Source organism: Mus caroli, unplaced genomic scaffold (genome assembly GCF_978045245.1).
Source record: "Mus caroli unplaced genomic scaffold, Mus_caroli_1 scaffold_14, whole genome shotgun sequence".
NCBI lineage: Eukaryota > Metazoa > Chordata > Mammalia > Rodentia > Muridae > Mus > Mus caroli.
In genome coordinates this window covers 30,946,878-30,969,825 of record NW_028227269.1, presented here as the reverse complement: position 1 = coordinate 30,969,825, position 22,948 = coordinate 30,946,878, and the positions used below count along the sequence as shown (strand labels likewise).

Here is a 22,948-nt window from a genome sequence, read left to right as displayed (position 1 = left end):
CAGAAAAACCAACATCTCTCTTAAAATGCAAACGCATGTTCCTTTTCTTAGAACACAGACTAGCGAGCAATCTGTGATTGTGTTTAGTGAACATTCCAGGCTTTGAGGACTATTTGGTCTCTATTGTAACTACTCAATTTCTGCCACTGAAGTGGGAAACAGCCTTAGACAGTGTGTAATTAAAAATGAAGAAGCAGTATGAAGTTGGCTAGCAGGGGAGGCTGGCCAACCTTGGCTTAGAACTGTGTAGTGTCACCTACAGGTGACCTAGGAGTCACCTCAAAGAGACTGGTGTCTTGTTGAGTGCAATGGCTGACTCAGGACCTAGCAGTAAATCGCTACAAACATTTTGAGGATAGGTATTTTAAATTTAGCTAAATCTCTGCATTAAGATTCTTCTATTAAGAATCAGGCTTTCCACTGGGGATAACATCAAGAACTTGCTTAAATATTAGTTACTGAGGGTTTAACTTAAAATTAATAAATGATGTCCATACAGTTTAATATCCAATTTAATTTTTAAAAAACTTAATGAAAATATAACAGAATCAAAACATTTAAAATAAGTACACTCACTACCCACTCCAGCAATTCATTTAAGTCATACCAACTATAGAATATGAAAAATAAATTCAGAAGTGTAATTACTTTAAAATACACTACTTCCACTTTCAATATTTTACATTTATGTATATATTCTATAGTGGAAGCAGAAATTCTCTCTAAAAACATTATCTTCTTAAAATCTTGAGGTGCATATTAGAGCCACAGGCAATATCCGACATATAAAATTGCAGAACAGGCCTTTGGGATTTGGCATCACTGGTACATACACTGACCAGGGCACAGAACTGTACAATGCCTAGACATTCGCGTAAGAACCATTCTTCTCTTCCACGGAGAACGATTGCTGCATACTCTACAAGGCAGTGATGTTAGGAACTCTGTTGGGTATACGTCCTGACATAATTTCCAAATGTACAACACCACAAACAACTTGGTTAAGGCCATGTTTTATTTGCTGATTAATGGACAAAAGGCAATGTAATTTATTTCAAGTATTTTCTTGAAAGTCTGTGCTCGTAAAAATCATGAAAAGTTGGAAACAGACTGGTAAATCACGGAAACTTTAAATATATCTTACACAATCTCGTTTGTACAAAAATACAAGTTAAATATAAACATAAAGCAGGCATGGTAATTGTATGCAAATCTGTTTTATGTGATCTGTAGTTATATATAAAAGTTTCTTGGTTTGTTATTTGTGAAAAGATCAACACCAGATTGGATTACTATCTATTAGCAAAGGACCCTGAAAAGCTTGCTTCAGCATTAATCTTGTACATGGTTATAAGTGTTTTCTAATCTGAGATCATCTAAACACTGGGAAAAAAATAAAAAGGGCAGTATGTCCATAAACCAACAAATAATCTGGCTGCAGTGTATCATAAACACGAACCCACACATCTGTACAATGAACATGTTAGTACATACGCACAGGCGCACACATACGTGCATGTATGTATACACACACTGCACACATAACAACCCAGCCACATGAAGCCTAATGAGGTGCCACGTCCTGCTTGATGTTCAGCTGTGCATTTTTTCTGACTTCATCAAATGAGTAGCTTTTTGTCACCTTCCCATTCTTGAAAACCGTATGGAGAAGATCCTGCCGAATGTAAAATCTGTTATTAAAAAGACCATCTACCAAATATTCAGATCATGCTTTGACCAATTTACTTTAAGAGGTCAAATCCACAAAGCTGTCGAGGGTCAATTTACGAGTGAGATTATGATAAACATTCGTAGACTGGTTTTCTTAAAGGGAGAGGCAAAACATCAGATGCCTCATCTTTTCTACTGCTGAAGAAAATATTTGCTTGGGAGGACTGCACGTAGTCCTGGTAATTATTACTCAGAATCTGGCCAAGTGCCTTAATATTGCCTAGACCTGCCAATCTACAAGTTTAATAAACTTGTTAGTCCTTAAATTTTGGCCTTAAAAACGGATAAAATCCAAAAACCCAACCCAAGACAGAAACAGAAAAGCAGGTATTTCTGTATCCTGTACGGTGACCGAGTCACATAGACTATAACTGCAAAGCCACCCAGAAGCATCACCAGAGGAGGAGGGCTCACTTTCCCTAAGGCCCCGTAGAGTCTAGTTTCTATATGAAAAATCTACTTTAATTCATCTTAATGTTCTTTCTTACAGTACACATGATGTTAGCTGGCATCTTTGTGTGCTCCAAATTAGTGTTCTAGATGTAGCATTTTCTTTTGTAAGTTTCAATATAAACTACCAGAACATGCTGGGTTTTACGCGTTAACCAAAATGTCTCCATGATCACAGGGACTCTCCATCAAGCTTGGGACTGGTCACTAGGACACTGGACAGGCAGATGCTCTCGAGCACTGGTAATCAACGTTTCTTTGGGCTTAGTCTCAGGGCTTTGCTTTGTCTGCGATGACCTCATACAGAACCTTGGTAGCTCCAACTACCTTGTAAAATCTACTCAAAGATTTACTGGGACAACATACAGAGATTTAATTCTAAAATTCTGGTCTACCAGTTCATATGGTTTTCATAGAAGGATTATTTTATTCCAACCCCAAATCTTAAAAGGCATAATGATATAAAATTGTTGTAAGCAGTCAGATTTGCACAATATTAAAACATAATATCAGTAAATTTGAAGAATATACTCATGAGAAGTTTTCCCCCTGAAACTGAAGCCCCCTCCCATCTAGTGGCTTAGAGATCTTTTAACCTTTCAGTTCACAAATGTTAAGTGTACTTATGCTGAAACCATCAGATCACATGGCCTACTTCAGCACACAGACTCTATGTGCTTTTCAGTCTGGTTAACCAGGGTAAGAAAACTCAGCTGTATAATCTAAAGGACCCACTCCAGTTCTATGACACTAAGACAACTTGCTTTATCTATTGTTTTAAGCTCAGAATTCCTTGAGAATCAATTAACACTAAAGAAAACCTTCCGAGTGGTCATTATTAAGTTGTAAAGAAACACTTCCCATCAGACTGTTTGGAATTTGGCTAGTTTGTCTATTATGAAATTACAGTATTTTACTATAATACACACAGTTATGTGAAGTCCAAGAGCAACAACTAATGGTATTTTCTGCTGCTCTGCTTCTCCAGAAATTAGTCACTGCTAACTTACAGTAAGATCAAAGCCATACATACAAAAGCCTGGCAAAGGCCACCAGTATCCAGCATGCTGGTCACTGTGGGGAAAAAAGGACTTCACTGGGACCACTGTTCTTAAAACAATTTGAAAGAATAACACAAAACTCCCTTTTCTTAATTTGTAAATCCAGTTCACTACTGTTTTAAAAATCCCAGTCAACAGATACGTACATGGCCATATTCCTCAAGGTCTCCTTTTCCTTCTTCAAGTGTAACAAAGTTCCCCGCTGGTGTCCTATGTAAAGATAACCGGCCCTTTTTTGACCTTTTGTTGGGATCAGCAACTGGGTCCTTAAAGACATTAACCTGAGAAATCCAAATTAAGAGACAAATGATAAGTCATCTCTCACTGAATGTCTGTAAAAACATGTACACAGCTCAATGCTGGAGCTCTTGCCTGCACATACAAGGTTGGACCACAGCTAGACCAAGTTTTTTTTTTTTTTTTTTTTTTTAAATGTATTATATACAAGTTTTAAAAGTCTATAGTGTTGAATATGTAACTACATCAGCCTACAACTGGCTGTAGAAACAAAACTCATTAGTTAGCCTGCTTCCTTCAAAACAGTCACGCTGTGGGAGCCCAAATCCTGGCTGTCTTTTTTAGGACAATTTAGAGAAATGTATCGAGTTGCCCTTACATAACAGATGTGTTTACAAACTACAGAGAGCACTAGGGTGTTTAAGATAAAGACACTCTTGTCGTCTAACCTTCCTCTTTCATTACTTCTTACCTTTATTCTAGTAAGAGGCTGGAGATACAGCTCAGAGGTGGGGTGCTGGCCTAATGTGAATGAGGCACTGTATGCACAGTAAAACGTGTGCACGTGCACATGCATGCACACACAGTTGGAGAACCTGCTGGGCATGGCGGCACAGATGTGAAACACAGACCAAAGGGCTGCTGCAAATTCTAATCCAGGCAGGGTCACACTGCAAGACCCTGACTCAGACCAGTAACAGACTGACTTAAAGTATCTGAAGTATTTTAGGACCAGATAGGTGGGGGTAAAATTCAAGCAGATGGCACCAGCAATGGAATAGCAAGAAACCAGACAGTCTCAGGACTCCACAAGGCAGTTGGAGGCAGCACACAGGGTTTCTTCAATATTTATTTATTAGTACTGTTTACGTATGTGATATTTATTAGTACTGTTTACAAGGCACAACTCTATGCAGCTGGGTTTTCCTCCACCTCTATGTGGGTTCTGGGGATTGAACTGGCATGGGAAGAAGAGCCTCTGTCTGCTGAGCCATCATGCCTGCTCTGTTCTTTGGGGCTCTTCGCTTTCCCTGACCCCTACTCCACAGACTCCTCACTCTGCCTTTGAGGGAGATGAAAGATGAAAGGGGTGGCTGCCCGGCTATACTGCGGCCACTGAACATAATTCTGGTACCAAAAACATCAGCTCAAACTCCACCCTCACAATAGGGTCTTGACAATGACATACTTGATCATCTTTAGCATGTGATGGCCAGGCGAGCTGACAACCTTAATCTTACCCAAACGGAACCAACTTCTTCATACAAAGGTATATACCAAACACTGGGAATGACTCTCCAGTTCCCGTAAATGATTCAGTTTATTGGTTCCCATGTCTCTCTTGTTACCAGCTGACACCTTTCTTTCCGTTTCTAAGTTAGGTAGTGGCCATCAACATGTGACAGCCCCCTGACTATGGCACGCGCTGCACTCTTCCTAGATACACAGAAGCAAGGAGAAGAAAGCTGAAGGACATACCCCAAGGCCATTGGTTACAACATAGCTGCACTTGAAGGAGCAATTCAAGAGGTCTCTGGTTAACTTCTGTAGCAAAGCGCCACCAGAACCGAAGGAGACATTCTCGATACTCCACTTCTTTTGTTTCATTCCCTCTACAATCTAGAAGATTAAAAACAAAGATGATGGAGGTTGCTCTCCAAGGACAGTATTGTGAGACTCCTACAGCTGCTTTGTATCACTCAGCATTTAGATACTTACAGGCCTAGGCACACAATAGAACACGTTTTCTTTCTAAAGTCCCACTCAAGATGCGAAAGGCGTTAACATGGGTGCATGGAAGGAGGGGATTTCCCCTGTAGTGGGCACTGTGGTTGGGATGTGGGAGTGGAAAGGCGTGAGAAGACTGGCTACACTTAAGGTTCTGTAAGCTCTCTTCCCTAGCCTCCTCAAACATCACTGCCCAACGAGATCAACAAGGCTGAAATACGAGCTCCTAGGGATTTCTAATTATCACAAATAAATCCCAGTGCACTGTTACTACATGTGACAATCATTATAAGCCCCAGGTAACGGATATGTAATTGGCAAGAGCATATAATACTTTCTTATGGGTAACAGTAGTGACAATGGTCATTTCAACCTCCCTCAAAATGAATAATTTTCACATTCTCCCCACACATCATTTATATGTTCTCTGAACAACTAAGTCTCAAATTGATCTTTTCTCTTGATTTTCAACATTGTAAAAAGAATGGAAATCCCAAATAGCACATGTGTTACTAATCCAATCATTTAAAAAAATCCAACCATCTAATTGTTCTGTGGGTTTTTTTTAATCCAAATGTTTTCCAATAAGAATTAATATAAAATCACAGTTTATTTTACTAAAGTGATTCCCTTATCATTTATAGAAATCTGGTCTTGTGTCTATTTATTACTGTGCTCTGTGGGAGGCATGGGAATCCTCATTTTCACAGATAAGCGCCAGGGGAACCCGGCATGGAAACACACAGGGTTGGAGAGAGGTACATCACCCGATTTCTGCCCAGAAGGCTAGAAGCAGATGTGGTTCACAGCCCAGTGACCTCTGCACTTCCTGTGGGGCTGAGACCACATCGGATCCTTTCCCAGAACCTTATTATAAGCTCACCCATCTACAGAACTTATCTGTTTTACAATTTATAGATCTCATTTCTATGAAAGATGTCACAAGTACTTACAAAGAGTGTCTTAAAATTGAGTTCGTATTGCCAGAAAAAAAATTTCCCCACATTGTGCTGTACTTTAAATAAGGTCTAAAATACTCAGTCAGACTCTTGAAGTCTAAATCAGCAACTCCTTAGTTGTGTTGAACTGATCTAGCTTCTTGCCTCCTGAGAATTGCTGTAAGCTGGGGTGGTCACAAACAGCCCCCACCCCCACTACCCAACCCAAAGGTAGCCAAGGCCCCTAAACAGTTTTCACTGAGATGACTATGAAAGAAGTGAATTTCAATACAAAATAAATCAAGTAGAAGAGATAAGGGAGAAAGAAGGCTGCTCCCCACGGAGAGGCAGGAGAGTAACCAGCTTCAGACTCAGCACCCAGTGTACAGTCATGAAAAGGAGAGCTGAATTTCACATCCCTGTGTGCCAGTCAAAAAACACCCACAAATCAATCAAAGTGTAAGTAAGTGGGCAAATTATTACTCTTACTTCATAAACCATTTTCATATTTCATACAGAACTTTCATATATATTTAAGTTGGCTCAGGAGCCCTTAGGATTTAGTTATCTGCTAATATCATTCACATAGTTTTGCTCCATTGTATAAGTGCTTTTCACATGTTATGTATTATGTATGCCAAAAAAGTAATTTGTTCTTAGCATTTATATCAAAGTTGTAATTCGCTTGTTTTTTTCCACAAAAATATATTTAATAACTTGTTATATAAAATCAAACACAAAATTTTATCAATAATTCAAAGTCACTTCTAACATGGAATGCTTATACTTAGGAAAAGAACTAATATATATGCATATTCACACCATTTGTAAGCACAACTCGAGAGCTACGAAGCTCAAGAATTCTAGATTTACAGTTGGAAGTTCCATACGTTTATCTGTAATCCAGTGTTCAGCACTAATTATGAACAACTATTAAACCCAAAGCAAGAAAAATAGGAAGGAATGACAACCTGTTTCTACAACTTTATGACAAATACTTCTCAAAGATAAAAAAAGCAATATAAAATTTACTTAAGTGTCCAAGATTGCTTATTGGATCCCCGACTGACATTTTTGGCAACTTAGGCCTGCCTGATGGAAGGCAGTATTCTATGTGGTCAGGAAGCCTGGGCTGTGCCTCACCAGAGCAAGTCATAGAAACATCCAAGAGATGTAGACAGAAGGGTTCCAAGATAAGGATTCGGGACAGCTCAAGGGAGGGAAAGCCACAGTAACCTGCTAGTGTAAGATATCACAATAGGAGAACAGAAGCCTTGGGCATCTTCCAGACTTCAAAGAAATCCTCCTTTATGAATGTGGAGGAGTCAGTACTATTAAATGTCATTAGGAAGTCATCCTAGTGGAGAGACCTGATGGCAGCCAAGGAGATCAAGTCCCAAGACACCAACAGAAACAAGACGCTCTGTTTTGTCTACTACACATGAGATCTTTGGCTTCTTTACAGTAGAAGCTAGAGCAGGATGCTCTAGGGAGGATGAATGTTGACAGGAAGTAGGAGTAAGGGGGAGGCTGGCAGTCCAGGAAAGGTGGCAGCTTGTTAAATAAAGCACCCCTCCCCAATTTTACCACAATTAAACAACCTGTTTAGTGTATGTAGAGCGAAACTGTTAGGATGAATATCACTGCCTTTTAGAAAGCACATGAGACTTATTTCCAACATGAGAAAAATCAGGCTCTATCCTCTAAGTGTGGGTTTCTTCTACCTGCTTAGCTTTGAGTACCAATTTAAGATAGCCTTCCTGTACCCATGAATAATGTATTTACATCAACAGAAAACTACTAGTCACAGACGGTCACCTTCAGTTGTCATCTTGACACAAGCTAAGAGTTAAGGGAGAGGGAATTTCAACTGAAGAATTGCCTATGGCCAGGTGTATGGGACATTTTCTTAATTGCTACCTGATGCAGGAGGGCCCATCACACTGTGAACAGCACCATTCAGAGAGGTAGGCCTGGGCTATCTTGAGAAAGGTAGGTGAATGAGGGGGTTTAGAACAAGTAAATGTGCCAGCCCCAATTTCTATACTCAAGGTCCTCCACCATCCCTGTAAGCTGTCCTCCCAATACTGAGTCCTCTCACAACAGCTTCCAGTGTCTTAAAGCAGAGAGAGCTCCCACTTAAGCAAGGTAATTTGGGAGGGTAGGGAGAAGCACCCTCATTCTGTTCCCGCCAAACTCCAGATACCTCACCTCACTCTGGAACACAGGAGACCATACAAATATGATTACACATCAAAGCTCTCTTTTTCAAATCCATCTTTTGAAATTGATGTAATCTGGGCACTGACTTGAAGTCATACTGCCTTATAGTTTCTTTGACTGAAAGCAACTCAAGGAGACAGGTCTATTTGGATCACAATTCCAAGTTACAGTTCCTTACCATGGGACCATGGGGAAATCAAGCCAGCACAGGACCCAAACCCAAGGAATTGTCAACAATGGGTGGGTCTTCCCACCTCAATCAATGTGATCAAAATACCACCCTACCAGCTCATACATCAACCTGGCCTAGATAATCCCTCTTTGGGACTCTGTTCGCAAGTGAATCGAGTTAGATTCTGTCATTCTAGCAATGAGCACCAATTCTTACACATACTCTTGGGCTCTTCAAACAAAAGCCTTTATTTTTCTTTCTCTTTAGAATCCTGTCACAAGGTAGCTGGTGAGGCCTGGAGAAATATGCTTTGACTGCCCCTTCAGCATTTTAAGCTACTATTATTTCTAAACTTTAAGTACTACACCAAAAGTATTTGCCATTACAAATATTTTAAATAAGACTCATAATTGCACTTAAAATTTAATAGGCTGTTTATGAATAAAAAAGCTGTTTCAAGAATGGGGATTTCATTATTGGGACGTTCATGTAAAACACACACCTCTTGTAAAGTATTGATATCCACTCCGTCTCCTTGAATGACTCTGAGATAAGGCGGCAGCAACCTGTAGCCTTTTGCGTTCTCAGAAACAGGAAACTTCTTGCCTAAAATATCTAAGACCTGTGTGAGAGAAGCACACGACATAAGTCACGAAAACTGGGGCAGGGTACGGGTGCTCCCTGAGCTAAAAAATAGTTTTCCTTGTTAAAACAATTCTGAGAAGTAAAAAATTCAACCACTTAACCTTAAGCCATGTATAAAATCATATAAAGTTTGTTTCCAATCCCTTTCAACCATAGTAGGAACAGGTGTGCTCTTTCCTCGTTCAGTTAATTTATGTCACTGAAGTCACACAGAACATGCTGGTTTTCCTTTACATCTTGCAAATTACAGATTCAAGGAAAAAACAAACAAACAAACCCATAATATTAAACCAGCACATATTTAAAAGAAAATGCAGGGAATGACACAACAAATTAATAATTATGCCTTTGATTTGGGTTTATTCTGCTTGGTTTACTTGTGTCTGACATTTGGATTACAATGCTGAGAGAAATGCAACCATCACAGTAAGAGCAAAGTGTGTATGACGTGCAGCTGCCCAAAGCTCTTGGCTCCCTAACGCTAACACAGGTAGTACTTAAGTCTATCCAACGACTGCCACTTAAGATTGTCCAGCAGCTCAGACACTTAACACAGATTTGAACTTGTTCAGGAAAACTCGGTCAGACACAGAAGAGCTATCAGACACACCCCTTCAGACAACAATTACTCCCTGATGTAAACTGCTTAAAGATCCTAATGAAAAAGCCCATGTTTGCTTTCATTGTTCTTATAACTATCACAATGGAACTGTAATAGTGGCTTAGTTTGTCAAAAGTGAACTACTTCAGACGAAAGCATCCACTCTGAGCTGAATACAGAATAAAAAAGAGCTCCTGTCATCTATGCTCCGACTTCCTAGAGTGAACAATGAGGTACCATCTGCTCATTAGCTGACTAGGACCCCATTTCCATGTTTCTCAACCTTGGCAGGTCGTTTCCTCCTTTACAACCGAGAGTGAAAGCTTCTCTCTCTCTCTCTCTGATAAGATTAGAGCAAACACTTTGGTGTAAAGCACACACAGTGGTTCTCTAATAGAAGGCATCAATGAACTCCTGCTGTAATGAATACTCTGTAGAAAAGGAGAAGCAGGCCCTGAACACCACGAAGGCTTCCTCTGCTTATTAAGCAGTGTATCTCCAGCCGCACATGACCTGAAAGGCAGCTCTGAATGATCTGTATTCCTCATTACCCGGAACACATGCTAACACCTTCAAAGTTGTAACAATGACTTCTAATACATGGGATAAGCCACGAGTAGTCTGATGGATGGTAATGCTACTAATTCTGAAAGCACATAAGGAAGTCTTAAGCAGTCCTCAATTGTCTACTTGACAATATATAAATAAACTAATCTTTATATCCTTTCTCTGCAATTAATGTGTGACCTTGGGCAAATCTTTTGCTCTCCCTCTCTGAAAAATGGGTGACTGTTCCAGAGAGCCTTGAAATGATGTCTACACAAATGAGCAGGGAAGCAGCGGGTGCCCAGGCATCCTAGTGATACACACTACAATTTACCTTCAATACAGTGTCAAGAGGGTTTCCAGAGTCGGGTCTGATGATTAGTGGTGCCTCTGTACTTCTTGATACTATCAGATGTCTCAGGTCTTCACCCCAGATTTTCTCACACGCATTATAAATGTCATAGCTATCGCTGACCACAGACACGGGCACTGATGAGAACTGTGTTACTATGTGTTCAAAAGCATCTTTCTCATGGTCTTTCCCCCAAGCCGTTATGGTACTAGGAGACAAAATGAAGAGACAGATTACTTAGGCAGACACACGGCCTATTTCTGAAGTATCATTAAGCACCTGTTCATTATTGCAGTGTCACAAGGAAGGAGGTCCCGGTTAGTAAGTGGACATCAGAAGGGGAATGGAACATTTGGGTCAAGCCACTCCGTGGTCAGGGTTTTTAACGTTACAAGTTAATTATATTCAGCTTAGTAGTTGTGATTACTTAGCTCTTATATCAATAATCACCAATAAGCTGGGTTTTGTTTTGGTATCCCTCAATCTACTCAGTGAGCTACAAAGCACGTGTAGCTAGCCTTCCGTACTACAGGTCAGATGATAGAAAGGGTGAATACATAGTTCCCATTTTTGCTTGGCAATACTAGTACTTGGTTCTTTTCTATGAATTCCTGAAACTGTATACCAAAAGACATCTATCTGTCTTTTTTACCTTGTGAAATCTTTGATCTAAGATCAATGATCTAGTACTTAATCACAGTATATATAGTCAAAGAACTGTAACTATACCGGTTATATCTTAAAACGTCAGTAACAGGCAGTGATGTAGCTTACCTACAGGTTCTATTGATTAGTATGTGCTCAAGGAATGAGAATCTGAACAGTTGGTTTGAACATAATGTAATTTAGGATGGAAAACAAAATGTAAAAGTTTCTACTAGGAAACCATATTTCGTTCATCCTTTAAGTTGACTTTCTCAGGCACTCCTTGATAAGGATGGAAAGCCAACTAACAGCACTATATTCATTTAACTCAGACACTGGTATTTTATATTATTCTCAGTCTCAACAGGCCCAACACTGCTGTTCATGTATACAGGCCTAGCACCCTGTCAATCTCATTTCATTTTTCTGCTGCTCTCCTTTCTCCTTCATTACTCAGGAACCTGGCTCTCTGGGACAGACTGGAACTCTTCATCTACTCCACAGACTTGCTGTGTGGACAGCAATTCTGTGATCAAAGCCCTGTGTTTTACTGATGGCATCTCCCCAGACTCTAGTCATCAGAATAGGCTAACACTCTTTCAGAATCTGAGGGGAGAAGGTGCATAACTGAATCACTTTTTATTTTCAGAGTCAAATTCTCTAAGGAAGTATTTACAATAGCAGTAATGCTTTAGAGCTATTTTAGATGTTAGCATTTATTCTAAACGGCCTCCTGCTGTACTACGGTAGCTCCTCCTTTTGTGTGGTTGTATAGAGGAAGGGAAGAAAGGAAGAACTGAATTATGTGCCCAAGGCTGTCTATTGTGTCATCTGTTAACAGTCAAGCAGGCTTTTTGTCACATACAGAAAATATTACAGGATCATAAAACACACCAGACTCCCATCCTGTGCATGCACACAGTGTCCTTTTCATTGAACCCAGAAGCCCTAGGAGACCCCTTGTCTTCAGACTCATGGTATACTCATGTGCTTATTACTTCAAAACTTATTCAGCTGACAGCCTACTATGTGATTACTACACTAAAAATTTATAAGACATGGGCACAGACTAATAAAAACACAAATAACTTTCATCAGCTAACACCCGTAATTTTCTGTTGCTTAATCTTAAAACTTTTATGAAGAAGTACTCAAGGGGGCCTTCCTAAACAGCAATGTCCTTAATGTTAGCTGGATCTATTCTGTATCACAATTCAAATAATCGATTTTAGCAATTTTATCTCGCTTATCAACTTCTTTGCATTCATTTAACTACCCAGCTCCAGACCTAACCCCCTCAAGACTGTCTCCTATACTACTTCCTAGAAAGCCCAGCTTCTAGTTTTTTTATTTTCCTGCTATTCAAATAACCTAAAATCTATCTTTAATATATCATTTATTTGCTCAAAACTTCAGGATCTACTTCTTTGAGACTAGCCTGGGCTACAGGAGACCCTGCATTAACAAACAAACAAACAAACAAGCAAGCAAGCAAGCAAACAAACAAGCCAACATGCTGTGCACACAGTTAACACTCAACATTAAGGTTCTTACTAGATTAACCCTCACCCGACTTTTCAATCTACTTTTCATATGTCTGTTTCAGCCCTTAGGCCCTAAAGCACGTGTATACTCTATCATAATTCTTGGTAGACAGTAAAACATAAGAAAGTATGTGAGACGATGCCGGGGCCTAGCAAACACAGGAGTGGATGTTCACAGTCAGCTATTGGATGTATCACAGGGCTCCCAATGGAGAAGCTAGAGAAAGTACCCAAGGAGCTAAAGGGATCTGCAACCCTATTGTTGGAACAACATGATGTACTAACCAGAACCCCGGAGCTCTTGTCTCTAGCTGCATATGTATCGAAAGATGGCCTAGTCGGCCATCAATGGAAAGAGAGGCCCATTGGACCTGCAAACTTTATATGCCCCAATATAGGGGAATGCCAGGGCCAAAAGAATGGGAATGGGTGGGTAGGGAAGTGGGGGGCGCTATGGGGGACTTTGGGATAGCATTGGAAATGTAATTGAGGAAAATATGTAATAAAAATATTAAAAATTAAAAAAAAAAAAAAGAAAATGTTCAACCAAATTTTACTATTTCCTTATGAAAGATTCTATATATATACTGTCCCTATAAAAACTTTTTTGATCTGGCCAATGGATACAAACCTTTCTCAACTTGTTTGGGACAACTCCACCCTAATTGTGCTTCTTTAAATAAAAATGCTTAGCAAACAGAGCAGACTGTTACTAGTGTACTATTTTTATCTTGAGAGGGTCAGCTTTATATCTTTCTGTCCCTTGCAGCACCAAGCAGACTGCCTTGTATATGAAAGCTGGTGAGTTAGTATGTATCAGTGATGAGGCCCAGGTCATATATACCCAAACCTACACAGAGCTTTACGCATTCCTGAATGACTATAGGAAAGGAAGCTGAGAACTAGAGACATACACTTATTACTTATATACACTGTTTACTTCTTATAAAGGGAACTCTAGAACTAGACTGGCTGCAACCTAGATTGTAATTTCCTAGTGTACCTTTGATTTAGTAAGGACAAATAAATAAGCATTAGAGAAACAGAACTCCTTTTTAAATTATCATTATTAAAATGGCTTTTTATCTAGAATTGAAGATACAGGGTCCAGATGACAATTTTCTGGGCAGACAAGTGAGACTACATAGAAAAGCAGGGTAAGTAAGCAGGACTCAGGACATTCCCAGCTTTCACTTAGTGAAGAAAAATCTACCTGCATATGCATTGTAGCAAATGAAAAACCATTCCTTAAAATAAAACCAATATGGCAACTGTTAAATGTTAGGAAAGGTCTTCAATTCTTTTACTACTAGAAAGGTTTGGGAAATTCTAGTCCTACTGGATGCTAATCTTTGTAAAAAGTGTGTGCATTCAATTTGTAATGTCCATGGACGTTATTTAGCATCTGGCTCTGTGTACTGCTGAGTTACAAATAACAAATTCAAACAAGTTTTAGAAAGCCACTTTGTATATTTGTAGGGCCAGAGATAGAACCCAGGGCCGTGTGCATGCAAGGCAAGTGTTCACATAGCAAACGCGAGGAGAACAAACTCAATTTTACCTGTGCTCTGCTGCTGGAACAGAATAGCCTGGAACAGGATCTTTTGTCCCATAGTATTTCTTAATTAGAGCAATTCCCGCCACAGTATCTGTTCCTTTAAAGTTAACCAAATGAGCAGATGCCCCTATGCCAGCAGTCTGGAAGATCAAACACAAACCGAAATTCAGAGAAGGAACATACCAGCCCACGTGCTTCATCCCACCTGCCTCATCCCACTTCTGGACCTCATCCCAGTGTCCTTACCCTTGCGCTTGCGCTGTTCTGCATCAGCATCTGCTGCCCCTGTCTGTCTACGCCCCCATCTAACACATAACCACTGGAACATGCGCTGAGAGGTATATTCCATGTACTGGGAACAGGATGACACACAATAGATATGCAGGCAACTGTTGCTATGCCTCCAGAATTGCAAGAAATGGCCTACTTAAAGCAAGCTCAGTCCCAGGGATAATTCTGGTTGAGAGGCCTCTCACTGCAGCGGTTTAGACAAGAATGTTCTGTACAGGCTCAGATATTTGAGCACTTGGTCTCCAATTGGTGGTGTGTTTGGGAATGTTTAGCAGGTACAACCTTGCTGGAGGAAGTGTATCACTGCAGGAGGCTTCAAGGGTTTCAAGCCTCATGGCATTCCAGTTTTCTTACTCTGCTTCATGCTTGTATTGGAAGCTGTAAGCTCTTGGCTTCCTGTTCCTGCTGTTACACCTCCTGCCACGATCTCACAGCCACAGAAGTAGCTAACACACACTGACAGTCCACACTGTATTCCGTGAGGCTCATCTGGTTCCTTACCTCTTGCGAAGAGACTCCTCTGTAACCAAAGTCATGTAACTTGTATTCCAGACCATCTAAGTTACCAGAGGTTTCTAACAAATATTTGGCCAGTATTTTCTTCTGTTCTCTGGAATTTGTGGCCACTGTAATTGGATACCAGGACTGAACAAGAATAGTCTGTAACAAAAAAAATAACCACATTATTAACATAAAATATTGGGCTCCTTCTGGGGAAATCATAGCTTTCTTAGGACTATCCTGTACATCTGGACTCTTAGAAACTTCAGTGAGCTCTGAGGAGATAGACAGGATGTGCACTACAGATGTGGTCCAATGAGGAGATAGACAGGATGTGCACTACAGATGTGGTCCAATGAGGAGATAGACAGGATGTGCACTACAGATGTGGTCCAATGAGGAGATGGATAGGCTATGCACTACAGATGTAGAACATCGCAACGTCCCCACACAGATCAAGACTGTTTCTAGCAGAAAATGAAGAACTTTCCTTTCAGAAGTGCTTATCACCACGTCACCTGCATAACTGAAATGGTGTGGCTGCTCTATCTGCTCACCTGGCAGGCCTCAGTTTCACCATCTTTGAAATGGCATTTTATAAGTGTGATCTTTTAAAAATCATCTTTTAGTAACAGAAAAGTTTCATTCTGGTTTTTTTTTTTTTTTTTTTGATCAGAAGGGAGTATCTGGCCTAATGTGATTGTTCCTCAGCCCCTTTGTATGCCTGAGATGGTCTGCAGAGCTCCTAGCCTCTCTTAAACTTAGCTGGAAATCTGGGTTGAAAGGACCAAGGCGTCTCCTGGCACCAATGCTCATACAGGTGAGTTGCAGTCAATGGGGTCATTCATTATTTCAAACACATACTCTGAAACAAAATTCAACTATTTTGGTGTTATGTTAAATCATTTAAAGGAAGAGCCAAATTTGTAAGTAGTGTTTGCTGTGTCTGGCAACAGATTTTAAGTACACAGTGGGAAACTGAGCTGAAGACTGGTGAGATGGGGGTACATTTCTTCAAAAGATATAATGAGCCGGGCAGTGGTGGCGCACGCCTTTAATCCCAGCACTCGAGAGGCAGAGGCAGGCGGATTTCTGAGTTCGAGGTCAGCCTGGGCTACAGAGTGAGCTCCAGGACAGCCAGGGCTACACAGAGAAACCCTGTCTTTGAAAAAAAAAAAAAAGATACAATGACTGTGTACTTATGTTTAGCAATCTGTGTGCCTTTGTGAAGGCAAGAGGTGGGGCTGGCTGTCCTCTCTGTCCTCTGCCTTGTCCCCTTGAGGAGATGGACATTTCTTTTCTGAAATTGGAACTCACTGGGGAGGCTGACTGCCAGCAAGCTCTGGCAATTTCCCTGTCCGTCCCCCACCTCTAGCCAGCATTGGCACTGCAGGTGTGCACAGCCTTGCCGGATTTTTATGTGGTTACTGGACAATGGGCTTTGGAATCTCACACTGGTTCAACAGCAAATACTCTTATTAACCACCACTCTCAGCTGCCTGATAGATTTTTTTTCTTCACATTCTAGTTTCTTAGTAAAATATACCAAAGAGTCACTCTCAGAAGACGATCAATAGGGAAGATCTGGACTCCCATGTTTTTAAGACTGTGGCCACCACTGTAACCACTAAGCCCCTCCAGTTCCATTTCTCTACTCTTTGCCTGCCCTTTGGAAAGTCCACCTAACCATAGGGCTCCTCACCTGGACCAGCTATGAACTACTCAGTTGTGAACTAAAAGGGATCCGTGCACTTGGTGGGCTTTGAGGATAAAATGCTAGTCTGAATGTACACTGAGACAGTGTGGTTAGGAATAGAGTAACAGTCAATGCTCTTAACCACTGAGCCATCTCTCCAGCAATATGGTGTTTTATTGTTGCTTGCTGGGTTATTTCCTCTACAGATAACTTTATAGTAATATATCAAGAAGCCAGTATTATCATCACCAACTTAAGAGATATATTTAAGCAGCATCCCCGCCCCGCCCCAAATCCCAGACTACATATATGCCCCTCTCTTAGATTTAGAAATTAAACAGTATCATGTCGATATTTAGAAGCTAAAAACCTCTTCTTTCTCGCGCACGCGCGCACGCACACACACACACACACACACACACACACACACACACACACACGAGTGAATGAACTGACTCTAATTGGAATAGAATGTCCACCAGAAGTCTGTAGTTATTAAAAATAACTTGGGCTACTTTTCTCATTTTGCTCTAAGCTAGTTTAAGTGGAGAAGGACAAGGGATTAGTTGGCCTGGTGCAGCAGCTGTTCGTGGAGCAGAGGCAGGAGGACAGTCAATTCAAGGCCTGTCTTCATTGCGACTTAAGGTAACTTAGTTAAACCTTGCCTCAAAAACCTTTTTGAAAAAAGAGCAGGGCGAGTAGTATACTGGGAGAGTTGCCAAGTGTGCACTAAGCCCTGGATTCCAGCCCTAGCAGTGCCAAAAGAAACACACAAAAAATTGTAAGTAGATGTCAACCGAGCTTTAAGAAACCAGTATCAGTCATGTGATTTAGATAGAATCCCCTAAGATCAGATTTCATTAAAAGAACCTAAAAGTATCATTGAGTGATAAGGCAGCTAAAACAGAAGTTAACTCTAGATCACACAGCTTTTTCAGTAGGAGCAAACTCCAGATTCTTAGCTCAATGATCTCTTATCTTTACTCACACACAAAAGCAACAACCAAACCAAACCAACCGACCCCCAAAAATCAGAATTCAGAAAAATTCTGGGGGGAAAAAAAGGAAAAACCCTCCTCACCTCAATCCAATTGGTAAGCCAGTAGCACTCAGGGTCTGTGTTTTCCACTGTGAACAGCACGTTCCCTCTGGGGATGACAGAGCCCTCGGGAACAGCCTTTACTTCAATCGGGAGATGACCATCGTATTTCTGGCAGGAGGCAACAATATATTCATTCATTCAACAGGCGAAATTCAGTTTGACTGTTGTATTGAGTTGGGTTTTTTTTGGTTTTGTTTTGTTTTTACATTTTATGGAAACTAAATTTTGGCACTGTAGAAAATATAGATGTTGTTAAATCATTAGCAATCATCTAGTTAGTGAGTGTATCCTGCAGCTTCCAAAGTGAGTTAAAATGATTAACAATTTAGGCACTAATCCAACTCTTTAAATTCACGCTGTTTCTGCTAAGAACACCTACCATTTACGACCAACATGGATCAAAACAGCATTTTTCCTGATTTGTTCAGAAAAGAGAGTAAGTTCACTCTAACAGACTCTAAAAATACCCTACAAAACAACTTGCTTGACATAGGTCCTTCCCACAGATGAAAAAAGAAGGAAAGACTAAATACTACTGTTAGAGAACACATACAGACGAGGAAGACACTCACTACTTAAGAATTTTACGTAAGCTTATTTGTTCTCTGGCAGTAGACTTTTAAAACCACAAAGACCCTGACATGCAATGCCCAAGTCTAAGTTATAGGCCCCCAAACCTCATGTATTTGAATACTTGGTTCCCAGATAGTGGACGTGTTTGGGAAGGATCAGGAGGTGTGGACTTGTTGGAGGTATGTCTGTCATTTGGAGGTGGGGTGGGCATTTTTCTCTGCCTTGTGGAGAAGGATGTAAATAAGCTCTTAGCCTCAGCTCCATCAGTTCCCTGCTATGGTGGTCACACACTCAACTTCTGAAATGGAATGCCTCGATAAATTCTTCTGTAAGTAGCCTTGGTTATGGGTCTTAGCACAGCAACAGAAAACTACCTAGGCCAGTGGCCCCCTCGCATCCTTTCTCAAGCTGAAAGCTACAGCTAACCCTGTGTAGAAGGCAAGTTTTTAGGAAACCCTAAGAGTTTATATGATTCAAGGCACAACATTTAAGTGAAAAAAAACTATTTGCAATGAAAAACACTGGAGGCCTCATGATGTAGCAAATGTTGTTTACACATCCTGGTTTGATCTCAACCTCACTTGCAAGACCTTGGGGTCATTTAACAGATCTACACCGGACTATAAATTGGGCCAGACCAGATTATGTCTAGTGAACCCGAAGATTTCCTGCATACACAATCAATACTGACCACTAGAAATCACAGACTTGTCACTGCATGCTATCTTCAGAGACTCTCCCAGAAGGGAGTGACAGCAAACGCACATTAGCTCAGCCGGCACACTTACTCAAATATGCAGTATGGTATGGCTCTGACTTTATCAAAGGTCCACAGGTACTGAATCTTAGCATAAAAGTCATTTTACTATAGGCATGAAAGCTACAAGTATTTCCAAGGAGCCACAGCAAACGATTCTGACTACTTGATGAGAGACAGTTCCCAGAATTATGTTGTAATAAATTTACAGCATCTACTCTGAAACTGCGAAGTAACCATACCCTTTAAAATTATTAGTCTATTCCCATTTCTAAGGTATGTTTTCCAGAGATGTATTAAAATATCTTTCTTACAGAGATAAAGTTTGGAGCTGTGAAGAAAGGATGGACCATCTAAAGACTGCCATATCCAGGGATCCATCCCATAATCAGCTTCCAAATGCTGACACCATTGCATACACTAGCAAGATTTTGCTGAAAGGACCCTGATATAGCTGTCTCTTGTGAGACAATGCCGGGGCCTAGCAAACACAGGAGTGGATGCTCACAGTCAGCTATTGGATGGATCACAGGGCCCCCAATGGAGAAGCTAGAGAAAGTACCCAAGGAGCTAAAGGGAACTGCAACCCCATAGGTGGATCATTATTATGAACTAACCAGTACCCCAGAGCTCTTGTCTCTAGCTGCATTTGTATCAAAAGATGGCCTAGTAGGCCATCACTGGAAAGAGAGGCCCATTGGACTTGCCAACTTTATATGCCCCAGTATAGGGGAATGCCAGGGCCAAGGGGTGGGGGGGTGGGTGGGTGGGGGACTGGCGGGGGGAGTGTATTGGGGACTTTTTGGATAGCATTGGAAATGTAATTGAGGAAATTACCTAAAAAAAAAAATTCCATTGTGTAAATGAAAAAAAAAATATCTTTCAAAATGAGTTATTTACATTTTAAGTCACATAGCTTATTACTTAGGTCTACTGTAAGATACTGGTTAGTGATTCACACTACAGGAGAGAACCAGATGTTACTTACAGATTTTTGTTAAGTATATCTAAAAATAACCATTATATTGAGATCATCAACAAAAAGTGTTAGTTATAGCTGAATTTTCTATTCAAATTCCATGGCAAGAAATTTTGAATTAAACCAAAAACAAAACAGATAAACACTGACAGCCATTTTTACCTCAAGGATGTAGTTCCATCCTCTTTCGTTAAAGACATCATCTTGGAAATGTTCTCTGTACACTTCTTTGGCCTCCTGGATTTTCTCTTTGGTCACTACTTTACCTGAAAGCACACAGAGGTCGCGTTACGTTCTGAACTGCGGAGTCACCTCAGCAGCGCTCTCAGCTCTCTCACCCAGCCCAGGACTGAAAGGCACAGGGAGGATGAACCAACTCCACCAGGTCAGGAGCAGGTTCAGAAAAGGAGCCTGTACTTCCAGGAGTTTGCCCTTGCCCTAAGCATAAACGTTCATCTGCTTTAAAAGCACAGGAGCAGCCACGCAGAGCGACTGAAGCTCATGAATGAAGCACTCAGGAAGCCAAGAAAAGCAACAGCTGCTTTTCCAGGTGACCTTTCTTCAGAGATGTCTCTGGGGCTGGGAAATCAGTAATTTTCACAATCAGCAAATTTCTACCCACTCTCATTTTTAGCTAGCTTTTCCGTCTGTACATGAGGATGGGGTGCAGTATCTACTTACAGGATGGTGAGAAGGAATACATGCCTTACGATACACAGCTATTTAGCACACACTGGTCTAGAGCAATCTCTTAAAAGTGCTGAGAGGGATGGGAAACTAAATGGTAGGTGGGTGGTTTTATAAAGACCTTCTGAATGTACAAGCATCAAAAGTTAATTCAAAACCAAGCACTGATTTCAAGGTACTTTGTGGCAGTGTTCACCTGTGTTGGATCACGCAGCTCCATCCAGTGGGGTCTGAACACACACATGTGCACTTTGCTGTCACACAGTACAATGTCAACAAATGCTGCCTAAAATATCTTGCTCAGCTCTGAAACAAACTGCAGTATTTTTACTGTATATACAATATTCTCTGCCCTTACAGAAATACAACGGTTTAAGCACAGAAAATATTTTTAGTGTTTTCCTACGGCCTCTCCTAAGTATGTAGTTTAAGCTACTCTACGTTTGTACTGTATTATGTTAGTGTTTGATTTTAAAACTGCTGTTTAAGTTGCTAGTCTGACTTTCATAAAAAATTCCTCTATGCATTTTGCTTGGGATTAAAACAGAACTCCCATTAATTTATGAAATGACCCTAAACACACTTCAGCCATTTGCACTACATATCTATATGAAGTGGCACAGTCTTAGCACTGGTGATTAGAAAATCAAAATGTTGAACTTTAAAATATGCTGAAGATTCTCTATATTCTTGAGTATCAACTATTCAGCTAAGATTTAATTCTTTAGGTAAAATAAGCACAGGTACATTAATGTTTAGTCCTTAATAATAGGTAACATTAGATGTAGATGTATTATGAAGTTTTAAATTTTTTTAAAATCAGCTAATATTTGCTTTGTGTATCTGTTTTATCTACTTATATATTCAGGATTGTGTAAACATTCCTCTGGTTAAGAAGGAATTGCCAATGGTAGAAGTTTGCGAAGCAGTACTCTAAAGTAGGCAACCAATGTAGCACGTGTGCACATGCATGTGCGCGTGTTTGTGTCTGTATATGCATGCAAAGTAGGCAATGCAGCATGTATGCACATGTGTGCAAAGTAGGCAATCAATGCAGTGTGTGTGCACATGTGTATACAAAGCTGGCAATCAGTACAGCAAGTGTATGAATACTACTTATATACAAGAACTTACAAAGTTACAGAACTGAATTAAAATTTATGATCTTTAAAAACAAATATAAACTGCATTTAAAATACCCTGTGTAGTCTCTTTGTCATACAGTAGAACTTTTATACCTAGTAATGCAGCATGCCTGATCTATTTGACCTTAAAATAATTATCATTTGCAGAAAAATTATACTTAACCTATACTCAATTGAAATTATTTTGTATCAGAAACTTCTAGATGTATAAGGTCTTTGGATCTGATTCTTTGCCTAGAAACTCCATTACATAATATGCTGTAAATGGCCTTGACAGACAAACAACCCACCATTACTGGGGGGTGTATGTGTTCTGTTTTGAAATCCATTTAGAAATAAACTATTATAAATAGTTTTGAAAAATGAAACTTTAGGATATATCTGAAACAATATAAAAACATTCTAGTTAAACCTACTGTAATTCAAAACGAGTTTCTGGATTAACAGCAAATCCCTCAGTGCACAGTAAATAGCTCTTAGTAGTCAATGGTTACATCTACAAGTAAGCAAGAGTGATCTATGCAGATTACTGACTGCCCTAAATTTCCTTTGGAAATATGTTTCAGAAAACCTTTATCTTAAAACACCACACAAACACACACACACACACACACATACACACACACACACATACACACACGCTCTCTCTCTCAAAATTCTAAAATTTAAAGCATTTAACTTAACAGATCAAAAACATTTTACAAAAGAAGTTGAGCATGATGATAGCTCAACACTATAGTGTTAACATTTGAGAAGCTGAGGCGGTAGACTGCTGTGAATTTGAGG

At 40.2% G+C, this 22,948-nt stretch overlaps 1 protein-coding gene across 2 annotated transcripts in view; it reads right to left on the bottom strand.

The window, feature by feature from the left end:
- Positions 1 to 494: 494 nt before the first annotated feature.
- Nampt (nicotinamide phosphoribosyltransferase) overlaps positions 495 to 22,948 on the bottom strand; it is a 32,596-nt gene continuing 10,142 nt past the window's right edge. For both annotated transcript variants that reach the window (XM_021179359.3, XM_085830289.1), the window contains exons 3-11: positions 20,493 to 20,596; positions 18,001 to 18,129; positions 15,224 to 15,382; positions 14,435 to 14,571; positions 10,667 to 10,892; positions 9,043 to 9,162; positions 4,959 to 5,099; positions 3,389 to 3,523; positions 495 to 1,675 (exon numbers count right to left, since the gene is read on the bottom strand). In XM_021179359.3, the coding sequence (XP_021035018.1) occupies positions 1,565 to 1,675; positions 3,389 to 3,523; positions 4,959 to 5,099; positions 9,043 to 9,162; positions 10,667 to 10,892; positions 14,435 to 14,571; positions 15,224 to 15,382; positions 18,001 to 18,129; positions 20,493 to 20,596 (1,262 nt within the window). In that variant the 3' untranslated portion in view covers positions 495 to 1,564. The remainder of the gene's footprint in view (positions 1,676 to 3,388; positions 3,524 to 4,958; positions 5,100 to 9,042; positions 9,163 to 10,666; positions 10,893 to 14,434; positions 14,572 to 15,223; positions 15,383 to 18,000; positions 18,130 to 20,492; positions 20,597 to 22,948) is intronic.